The sequence below is a fragment of the Moesziomyces antarcticus genome (genome assembly GCF_000747765.1).
Source record: "Moesziomyces antarcticus DNA, scaffold: scaffold_v10001, strain JCM 10317, whole genome shotgun sequence".
In the NCBI taxonomy this organism is placed as follows: Eukaryota; Fungi; Basidiomycota; class Ustilaginomycetes; order Ustilaginales; family Ustilaginaceae; genus Moesziomyces; species Moesziomyces antarcticus.
Genome location: NW_014639009.1, coordinates 1,860,333 through 1,871,074, shown reverse-complemented (window position 1 = coordinate 1,871,074; position 10,742 = coordinate 1,860,333). Strand labels below are relative to the sequence as shown.

Below are 10,742 nucleotides of genomic sequence, written 5' to 3'. Positions count from 1 at the left end.
AAGCCAGGGGGAAATGTGTCTTGGCTCCTCGGCAACGCACGAGCCGGTTTTCTTCCAGCCCACCCCTTGCACTCTTCTCCACTTGGCCTGCAGATCCGACATGAAAGGCGGCTGCGCAGACGCACAACCTGACTCGAGTCAGGAGCCCAGACGACATCGCTCCTGCGCATAGAACCAAGCCTGGCTCACAAACCCAACATCGTCCCGCCATTCCCACCGAGAATCACGTCCGCCTCGAACGCACCCACCATTGCTCGGCATTTGTAATCGCTTTCCTTTCAACCACAATCTTCTTATCCGTTATCTTCTCTTCTGCCCCTCGCACCGCCTCGGTTCTAGGCAACGTTTGGATGTACACGTTGATCCCTCGATCTTCGCTCTCTAGCCTGGCACCTCGTCACGGCTCTCGTCTCTCCGTCCGGACCTTTGCTTCTTCCTCCCGTGTCCCCTGCGCTTCTCCCACCACCACCACTACTCGTCAACTCTCCACCACCCGACCAGCTAACAACATGTTCCAGGTCAGCGATCTTTTGCAGAAGAACCAGTCGTGGAGTGCCAACTTCGCGGCGACCAAGCCCGAGCTCGCCAAGCAGCTCGCACAGACGCAGACGCCCAAGATCCTGTGGATCGGCTGTGCGGACTCGCGTGTGCCCGAGTCGGTAGTCTGCGACGCCAACCCAGGAGACATCTTTGTCACGCGCAACATCGCCAACCAGTTCCGTCTCGACGACGACAACGCGCTCAGCGTGCTCACGTTTGCAGTGCAGGCGCTCGGCATCGAGCACGTGGTTGTGGTCGGCCACACCTCGTGCGGAGGTGTCCTTGCCGCCATTGCTGGCGCTAGCGCCCCACCTTCCAAGGACGCGCTCGAGTCCAGCGCATTGCTGCGTCACCTCGTACCCCTCACCCAGGTCGCCAAGAAGGTCACCGAGGCCAACCCGGAGCTCCAGGGAGCCGAGCTTGCGGACAAGGTCATTTACGAGTCGGTCAAGCTGCAGGTGGAGAACATTGTGTCGACCAACATCATCCAGGACAACTGGAAGGGCGTCACCTCGCCGCTCAGCGGCAAGGTCATGAACAAGGTCCAGGTGCACGGCCTTTGCTACGACATCGCCCAGGCTCAGCTCAAGGACCTCGATCTCACCAAGTCGGCTCCCTGATCTCGGCGTACAATCACGCCTGCATGGACCCCTCCCCCTTTTTCCCTTAGACTCTTGTACAATTAATCCCCCTCCCGCTCTCCCGGAGCACTTTTGGAACATCCGATCTACCTGACACGGACTGACTGATGCAATTGCGATCCGACTGACTGATGCGAGTGCGGAGAGTTGCAATTCCAAACCTTATCCAAAGGAAGCAATCTAAGGGGGTTGCAGACATAAATCAAAGAGGGTCATTGACGAAGCGGAGCGGCAGCTGGCTTCCTTCCTTCTCGAATCCGATCACGGCAGGACGCTGAACCACCGCCTCGATGCTCTTGTACTTGAGACCCTCGACAGGCTCGATGCGGTACTTGGCGAGCACGCGCACGAGGATGATCTTCATCTCGGTCATGGCGAACTTGTTGCCGATGCACACCTTGGGTCCGCCGTTGAAGACAAACGAGCCGTACGGCGAAGGCAGCTTCGACTTGGCGTGCAGTTCGGGCAGGTTGTTCCAGCGGTCCGGCTTGAAAAGGTGCGTGTCCGGACCAAAGTACTTGGGGTCCAGATTGTTGCTCGTGACCGAGATGGCGATCTCTTTGCCGGGCGAGACGGGGATCGAGCTGAGCGTGCGACCGTCCTTGGTCTTGAAGGGTCTGGTGACGGGCAGCTGGTCCTCCTTGGTCGTGTAGCGGAACGTGGTGACGACGGGCGGACGCAGACGCAGCGTCTCCTGGATGCAGTGGTCGAGCGGACGCATCTCGTCGCCGTTGAGGTCGGCCCAGCTGAGCTCGTCAATCATATCGGCATCCTTGCCGAGCGCACGCAGCGTGGATTGGATGTGGTTGCGCAGCTCTTGCTGGTATGTCGGGTTGAGCGCCAGGAAGTAGGTGCACCAGCTCAGCGTCGTGGCTGTCGTCTCGTGTCCGGCAAAGATGAACGTCACGATCTGACCGGCGAGGATGCTGTCCGACAGACGATCTTCCTCGCGGATCTCGGGCGACATGTTGGCGCGCATGAGCAAGTGCAAGATGTCCTTTTTGCCCGCAAACGTCTCCTTGGCGTCCACGCCCGCCGCGAGCTCCTTGCGGATCTGCTTGGCCTTGGCGGCGACGATCTTTTGCGACACCTTGATGAGCTCCGAGCGCATCTCGCGCAGCTTGCGAACGTTGTCTGTGAGCGGCAGGATGTAAAGCAGCGAGGGCACGACAAAGAACATGAAGGCGCCGACGATGGCGTCGAGGGGCGACACGTTCATCGTCGATGTCATGGCCGCATGGAAGGTCGAACGAACAGCAAGGCCGTTGGGCCCTTGCTCGACGGCACCAAAGTCGTAGTCGAAGCCCGCGCGGCCGATGATGTCGAGCGTCACACGGCCGAACCACTTGACGCCATCGCGGACGTCGGCGCCCCAGCGCTTTTCGAGCGACGTGTCCTTTTCGAAGCGATCCATCATCTGGTTGGTCGCATGCGTAAAGATCGGCATGAGCCCCTTGAGCGAGTCAACACTGAAGGCCGGTGCGAGCATCTTCCTTTGCTTCTTGTGTTCGTCGCCAAATACAGCGACGACGCCGTCGCCAATGATCAAGCGTGTAGCTTTGGTGCCGGCGCTGCTGCGCGTGTAGTTGTAGCTGTCGTTGAGCACGGCGTTCATGGTGGCGGCGTCGCGCGTGATGAGCAGCTCGCCACCGAGCGGACGCGGGAATACGAGGTGGTCGGTGTTGTGCTCCTCGAACAGCCGGTAGGTCGCCACACCGGGCGTCTCGGTGATGTCGTCGCCATCGTCACCCAGAATCGGCTCGCGGTCCGGTGCGTTGGCATCCTTGACACCGAACTTCTTCTTGTTATCGCGCGAGTAGCCCAGAAGGAACGAGGACCTCTCCGGACCAGGCAAGTTGGCCCATACCGACGGACCTGTGCTGGCGAACTTGACACTGAGATAGACGACAGCCGCAATGACCAAGCCGAGTACAGCGGTCGAAATCGGATACGAGCTGGCCCAGCCGAGCACGCGATCCGTCACGGCAGTCGACATCTTGGACGAAACAGTTGCCGAGATGTATGCAGCGAAGGAGCTCGAAAGGGTCGGGGCACGTATGATGATGGTGTGGGAGGACGGAAGGACAAGGGGAGCGGTGTGGGCTCTTCGGCAGGTCAATCTTTGTGGCAGCCGAGGCACCATCGACGGCGCTGGGACGTCCAGGTCCAGTCCAGTTCGATTAGCAATCATACGAGGGCAGGGGCCTGCATCTGAGGCCTAAGCGCTGCGGACGCGGACCCTTGAGACGCCGATTGCAGGCGAGCCAGCCCGGTCAGAGCCCTTCGTCTCGTCAGTCATTGCGGCAGCAGGACGAGGCCTTTGCGGCGCGCCGTGTGAATTCCTTAGGCATTGACCGGCAGGAGAGGCCAACATCATTCGAGTTGTGCCATCTTCCGGCGGCGAAGCGCTGTGGACAACCGCCCCTGCCTCGCAGGAACGATTTTCCGCCTCAACAATGGCTGTCGTGAATGCACATGTTCCCGTCGCAAAGCAGCGCGCGATTGTGGAGGAAATTCGGCACGGTCGAGCCTCGGAGCGGAGGCTACGGGAAATTCCATCACGGCTTACGCGACGGCAATCCAATGCAACACCTGGCGATGCCGCCCGCTTTTCACCTTGATGGCGAGTCGCAGCCGTTCGTAGCTTTCACTGTCACGAGGAGAAGCACCGATATCAAGATTGAAGGGCGGAGGGATTGCCATGTCACGAACCTTGTACGAGGTCACGCCACGCCAGTGCCTGGTCACCCGCCTTAAACTGAGGCCACGCTTCCCATGCATATTCCTACGGAATACAGGCGCAGCTCGTACAGCCTGATTGCGAGTCTTTCAAATTCGGCCCACTCGGGCTTCCAAGAAGCCTTCATGCATGGGTGTCTCTCGCCAATTCCGCGGCTGCCCATCATATCCGACGATCATATCCGACGAAGACGCTGTCTGCAGAGTGCAAGCAGGTGACAGAAGCATGGTTGGCTGTGGCGCTCATCGACGAGAAACGCTCTGGCGAGACGTGAGAGAGTACGGGTATGTGCCGGATATCTGCCACCTGACCACGTGCTGCCGCCGCAACTCCGGCCAGGGAGACCGCTGATGTTCGATTGAAGAGGCGTGCTCCTCAAACCTTATTGAGGTATTCGTTATAGTGCTTCTCTGTCAGCTCGTAACCCCACTGCCACAGTGTCTGTCTGACGACCGAATTGACGGTGGGATCATCCCACCGACCGCCCCCCTTGGTTGCGACGTTGACAGCGAGTGACTTGCGGAAGCGTCCTCCCGGGCCGCACGCCTTGAGCCAACGCCCGATTTGTCGCGCATCATCAGCAGAACGGCGCCCCAGGTAGAAGCGGTAATACCACTGGAACCAGCCGCGGGGATCGAGCGGCCGAATCCAGCCGGCCTTTTCCCAGTCCTCGAGTGATTGCCCAGCCTTGACCTTGAACTTGTTCCGCGAAGGATCGAGCTCGTCTCTCCTGAGCATGTCGTCAACATCAAGCCCGGCGAGCCACTCTTGCGGCAGCTCCTTGAGCTCGGCTTCGACGTCGATCGGTTTTTGAAGCACCCTCGAATAATAATCGCTGCATGCAGTCCACGCAGCACACCAACAAGATTGAACGCATGCAGATCGTCAGCAGTCTCTCCCAGCTGTAAAGGCAATTTGATTATCTCTGACGACTTACCGAAATGCGGTGCCACCAAATGCGCCCCCGCGGAGCATTTCTTCGGGTGTCACGTTTGGAGTGAACGACGAGAACTCTTCTTCAAACACCAATTCACCACGACCTTTGCCCTTGGCCACGGATTTGCGTGTGGGTGGCGGCATCCTCTCTTCGTAAATGTCGTCGCCTCCGCTTGAAGGCAGTGGTGGAGCGGATGGGTTGGAAAGCTTGTTGAGGATGGGCCGTCCGGAAAGGTCAAAGGTGCGAGAGCCCCGGCTGCTGTCCGCTGCATCGCTATCGTCGTCGTCGCTGCCTGCATTCGCATGACCATTTGGCTGAGCCGAAGCGCTGCCACCGCGCCACCGTGGGACGTATGCGTCCGAGTCGTCGTCTTCGTCCGAGTTCCAGTCGGTGTACTTTGTTCTTGACGAGGTGGACGCACGGCTGCTCTTGCGTGTGCCCTGGCGCACCTTCTTCTCTCTCTTCTGCACGGGCCTCTTGAAGGACGAGAGTAGGTCCTTCTCGCGGTATGATCGAGGACGGCTGCCAGAGGCGATACGCGACGATTTGCGCGCTGAGCCCGGGCCGGTAGCACCGGGAGTCGATGTCGAATTGGTTCGCCTCATGGTCGCCGGCGCCTTTCTCTCGGGTGACGGCGAGCGAAGTCGCGTAGAGGCCTGGAAGGGAGACAGGTCGGCAAGGTCAGCTACGCGCCATGCTGATGATTCTGGCTGAAGACTTGCGTGCAGTCGAGAGCTGGCTGACGTGGGCATGACTTACGCTATCCAGTCCGAGACTGAGCATCAGCTCGGCATTCTTGCGGATGTTTTCTTGCCGGATCGCTTCATAGTCCTGCTCTGCGTCGGCCATCTTGCAGAAGCCTCTATAGATTGGACGCGTCGGATGCCTTTTGAGGCTCTAGAGCTTGTAAGTACGCTGGTGTTGGATGAGATGGAAGTCGAGAGCAAGTTCGCGTTCATCTTCCAGGACAGGCCAGCCCAAGCCAGCCATCGCTGGACCCCGTCGAGATTTTGGGCCCTCCTTTCCTCCACCTGCGGCTCGATAGACCGCTAAATGCACCCCCGCAGACCAACACCCTCGCCCGACTTCGCGAGACGCGTTTTCCATTAACGGTAAATTTAACAGATCTCAAGACTTGAATCGTGGCATCGGCCGAATCGGTACCCGATCAAAATTTGATGGGCTTCACAGCCACACACCGCCACGAACTCATGGCGATTTGACCGGTCGAAGCCCGGTAGGAAACGCTCCACGTTGCAGTTGTGGGCCCTGCCGTGCGATATCGCCGGCTCTCCTTCATCCGAAGCCAAGCCGCAGCCAAGCGCTTCCAAGCCTGCTCGCATAAATGGAGAAGCAAGCACGGTGGGAATACTTGGCAGCATGCTTGCGATCGCGCTTTGCTCGGATATGTCTGTAGTTGGCCGACTGGGTAGGAACAGCGATAAGAGGGCAGCAGCAGATAGGCACGACATGGAGCGTTGTGCAAGCGATGCCACAGGCTGACGGCAGAAAGTCGGCCCAGAGGCCCGGTTGCCAAATGCCAAGAGATGCCAAGCCTTTGCTCGTCATTTTGCGCGCGCGTCGAGGCCCGTGGCTGTTCCGCCGTGTCGAAGCAGTAGGTGTGCTTATTTTAGGCACCAGCCCCGCAGTCTAGCAGAGCTGCGTGTGTGGGGCACTGTTGGACACTCCGGGCAGCCTGGCTGGCTCAGCTCAGTCGACAGCATTTCACCGGGCCGCAGCTCGCGATCGGCTCAGCTTCCCTCACGGCCGTCCAGCTTCCATGCAGGCGGCGGCAACTTGGGCGCAACGTGCTCACCCTACCTGCAGGGCAAGCGTCTTGGCCCCCGGCCTTGGCCATTCCGCAGCCGACCTTCACTTGACTGCAAAGCACAGCATTGCGCTGCACCGCCATGACACAGCTCACCGCAGTGCACCACAGGAGTGCAGTAGCTGAGCGGCATCCCGTGCTGAATACTGCCTGCTCCAGTCTCGTGAGCATGTTCATCTGAGCGAACAAGCACTTCTCGAGTCTCCGCTTCGAGCAGGCCATCTACTATATAGCCCGGGCACACCCCAGTCATCCATCTAAGCGGAATCTCAATCTGACCACAGCATCTTGGAACGCTTCTCCTCCTCGAAGAGCATTCCAATTGGTGATTCTAGCTGCCATCCAAGTCGATACTTCCTATCCCTGATCTCACCAGATCGTGTGCATCGCGCTCTCAGCGAAAGTCCCTGTTCAACTTTACTCCCAACCGCAAACCGATGGTTCACGGCAATGGCTGCAACTCTGCTCCTGCACAAGGATCTGCACAGCCCGCAGTGCTCGCTGGCGAACAAGCCCGTGCCACTTCCGACGCTGAAGAGCCTCCTTGTAGTGGCTACTCCCCCCACCCTTCTCCCCACTCTCACCAACAACACCAACTTCAGCCTCACCATGTCGCCGGCGAAAAGGCTCAGCTCGACGAGCCTCGCGTTGCGGTCGTCGACCTCCAGCTTGACGGCGATCGGCACAGCACCTCGTCGACTCGCAGCAGTCGATCCTCCACCGTTGCCGCAACGGTTGATCTGCATCAACCGCATTCCCTAGAGCCCGACGAGGTGATTGCGCAGTTTCAAAGTAACACAACCACCGGTCTTGCCGCAGACCAGGCGGCTGCTCGCCTCGCCGAGCATGGTCCCAACCAGCTCAAGGAGACCAACCGCGTCAGTGCCACCTCGATCCTCATCCGCCAGATGGCCAACGCGCTCACGCTCGTCCTTCTCGCCGCCATGGCTCTCTCGTTCGGTGTCAAGGATTGGGTCGAGGGCGGTGTCGTCACTGCGGTCATCGTGACCAACGTCCTCATCGGCTTCATCCAGGAGTACAAGGCTGAGCGCACCATGGCCTCGCTGCGCACGCTCTCGTCGCCCAGCGCCAACGTGCTCCGTGACTCGACCATCCGCCAGCTGCCCTCGACCGAGCTCGTGCCCGGCGACATTGTCCACTTCCGCGCCGGTGACCTCGTGCCCGCCGATGTCCGACTGGTCACCATCAGCAACCTCGAGATCGATGAGGCCCCCCTCACTGGTGAATCCGTCCCCGCCATCAAGACCACCGGCGCATTGACCCGACCTCACCTTGGCCCTGCCGACCGCACCAACCTCGCCTACGCCGGCACCACCGTCACCAAGGGTCGCGCCGTCGGTATCGTCGTCGCCACTGGTATGCACACCCAGATCGGCCAGATCGCCACCGCTCTCGCCAAAAAGGGCAACAAGGACGACGAAGAGCGACCCTGGTACAAGCGAGCCTGGGACGCCACCGCCACTTTCCTCGGCGTCCGAGAGGGCACGCCACTCCAGATCAAGCTCAACAAATTCGCCTATGTGCTCCTCTTCCTCGCCATCATCTGTGCCATCATCGTGTTTGGTGTCGCCGAGTTCGACATCAACAACGAGGTCATCCTCTACGCCATCGCCCTGGGTATCGGTGTCATCCCCGAGTCGCTCGTTGCCGTGCTCACCATCACCTTCAGTGTGGGTGCCAAACGTATGGCCGAGAGCAACGTCGTCGTTCGTCGTCTCGACGCCCTCGAGGCGCTTGGTGGCGTCACCGACATTTGCAGTGACAAGACCGGCACCCTCACCCAGGGTAAGATGGTCGTCCGCCAGGGTTGGTCGTTCGCCTCGGGTCAGCAACAGGGCTACCACGTCGAGCAGTCGGGCGCTACCGCCTTCGAACCCAAGGGCCGCGTACTCCTCCCTGCATCCGAGAAGGATGCCGAGCCCACCGCTGTCGAGCATGATCAGATCCCCGACGCCGTTCGCCAGCTTGCTACCGCCGCCTCGCTCTGCAACATCGCCGAGATCGAACAGGCCGAGGATGGCACCTGGACCGCGCGTGGCGATCCCACCGAGATCGCGCTGCAGGTCTTTGCTACCAAGCTTCAGCTGTCGCGTGACTCGCTCACCCATGGCGACCGCCCCGGCTACACGCACGAGCAAGAGTTCCCCTTCGACAGCACGCTCAAGCGCATGACCAGTGTCTACCGTCGCACCGTCATCGACACCCCCGACCACCTCTTCCTCATGAAGGGTGCCGTCGAGCAGGTGCTCGCTTGCTGCTCGGAGATGGACGAAGCTGCCCGCAAGAGCATCCTCGACCAGGTCGAGAGCATGGCTACCCAGGGTCTGCGTGTGCTTGCCTTTGCTGAACGCAGCATGGACGACGTGCAGTACAAGGACGAAAACGCTCGCACCCGTGCCGCTTCGCAAGACGACGAATCCGACGAGTCTGGAACGATCAACACCACCGAAAAGAAGCTCAACGGCAACACCGAGACTGGCAATGGCCTTTCGCGTGCCGCTGCCGAGCAGGACTTCCGCTTCATCGGCCTGCTCGGTATCTACGACCCGCCGCGTGCCGAGACGCGCGCTGCCGTCGAGGCGTGCAAGCGTGCTGGTATTGTCGTCCACATGCTTACGGGTGATCACCCTGCCACTGCCCACGCTATCGCTCGCGAGGTCGCCATCGTAGACGGCACCGAAGGTGCTGCGGCCGTCATGACCGCTGCGCAGTTCGATGGTCTGACCGACGCGGAGATTGATGCGCTGCCCGACTTGCCGCTTGTCGTGGCTCGCTGTTCGCCCGCCACCAAGGTGCGCATGATCGCCGCGGGTAAGCGACGTGGTCGTTACCTCGCCATGACGGGTGACGGTATCAATGACGCTCCCTCGCTCAAGCAGGCGCCCGTCGGTATTGGTATGGGTACGGGTACCGACGTGGCCAAGGACAGCTCGGACCTCGTGCTGACCGACGACCGCTTCGACTCGATCGTCAAGGGCATTCGCGAGGGCCGAGCGATCTTCGACAACATCCAGCGCTTCCTCATTGGTCTGCTCGTCGCCAACGTCGCCGAGGTGCTGCTGCTGCTCTGCGGTCTCGGCGTGCGCGACGCGGACGAGGAGTCGGTCTTCCCTCTTGCGCCCGTTGGTATCCTGTGGGTCAACATGGTCACCGCTTCGCTGCCTGCCATCGGTCTGGGTCTGGAGCCAGGCGAGAGCGACATTATGGAACGCCCGCCCCACGACCTGCGTGCCGGTGTGTTGAGCCGAGCGGTTATCGTCGACACGCTCGTCTACGGTGTCTCGATGGGCATCACGTGTCTGGTGGCCTTCCTGCTCATGATCTACCCCATCGGCGGCGGCAACATCGCGATCGATTGCAACCACTCGTCGGCGGCGACGTGCGAGCCCATCTTCCAGGCGCGTTCGGCCGTGTTCACCGCGCTGACGCTGCAGCTCTTGCTCATCTGCTGGGAGCTCATCAGCATGGAAAAGTCGTTCTTCAGCATGTCGCCTGCCAAGCACCTGTGGAAGAACCCCATGCTTCTCTGGTCGGTCGTATTCGGTGTGGCGACGATCCCCGTCGCGCTTTACGTGCCCAAGTTCAACACGGACGTCTTCCGACACGCCCCCATGGGTGGTGCCGGTTGGGGTATCGCCATCGCCATGACGGTCGCCTTCATCGCCATTGTCGAGACGTGGAAGGCCCTCGCGCGCCGAGGCCGCTGGCCCTGGCTCGCCAGGATCTCGGGCGGTCAGCGAGGCCTCGAGCGTCGCCTGGCCAAGAAGCGCCTGCAGGAGGAAAAGACGGCCACCAAGGCCTGATACTCCTGATCGCTGCCGCCACCCAGGACTTTCACAGTCGTTCGAAAAGCCCTCTCTTGTGCCTCGATCAACTTTCTTCTTTCCCACCTCCACTGCTTTCATCATCGTCTTCAATTCTCTAGCACGCTCGTCAAAATGTTTCGTGCATCCTTGCGTCCATCGAATCTAGCTTTGTTCAATCTCTTCTCGCCTTGATGTTGCGCCACCGTGATGCTGTGCTGCGCTGTTTGGT

General features: G+C 60.3%; 4 protein-coding genes across 4 annotated transcripts; 2 read left to right on the top strand and 2 right to left on the bottom strand.

The window, feature by feature from the left end:
• Nucleotides 1-350: 350 nt before the first annotated feature.
• Nucleotides 351-1,160, top strand: PAN0_001d0671 (carbonic anhydrase; the record flags this gene model as incomplete). The annotated part of the gene is made up of 1 exon (XM_014804286.1): nucleotides 351-1,160. One exon carries the CDS (start codon nucleotides 351-353, stop codon nucleotides 1,158-1,160), a length of 810 nt encoding a protein of 269 aa, XP_014659772.1.
• A 223-nt stretch (nucleotides 1,161-1,383) lies between these two features.
• On the bottom strand, nucleotides 1,384-3,372 carry PAN0_001c0670 (cytochrome-450 hydroxylase; the record flags this gene model as incomplete). The annotated part of the gene is made up of 1 exon (XM_014804285.1): nucleotides 1,384-3,372. The coding sequence occupies one exon, from the start codon at nucleotides 3,370-3,372 to the stop codon at nucleotides 1,384-1,386; it is 1,989 nt and encodes a 662-aa protein (XP_014659771.1).
• Nucleotides 3,373-4,296: 924 nt separating this feature from the next.
• PAN0_001c0669 (uncharacterized protein) lies at nucleotides 4,297-5,707 on the bottom strand (the record flags this gene model as incomplete). The annotated part of the gene is made up of 3 exons (XM_014804284.1): nucleotides 4,297-4,756; nucleotides 4,859-5,568; nucleotides 5,618-5,707. The coding sequence occupies 3 exons, from the start codon at nucleotides 5,705-5,707 to the stop codon at nucleotides 4,297-4,299; spliced, it is 1,260 nt and encodes a 419-aa protein (XP_014659770.1).
• A 1,416-nt stretch (nucleotides 5,708-7,123) lies between these two features.
• On the top strand, nucleotides 7,124-10,510 carry PAN0_001d0668 (sodium transport atpase; the record flags this gene model as incomplete). The annotated part of the gene is made up of 1 exon (XM_014804283.1): nucleotides 7,124-10,510. The coding sequence occupies one exon, from the start codon at nucleotides 7,124-7,126 to the stop codon at nucleotides 10,508-10,510; it is 3,387 nt and encodes a 1,128-aa protein (XP_014659769.1).
• Between the last annotated feature and the right edge of the window lie 232 nt (nucleotides 10,511-10,742).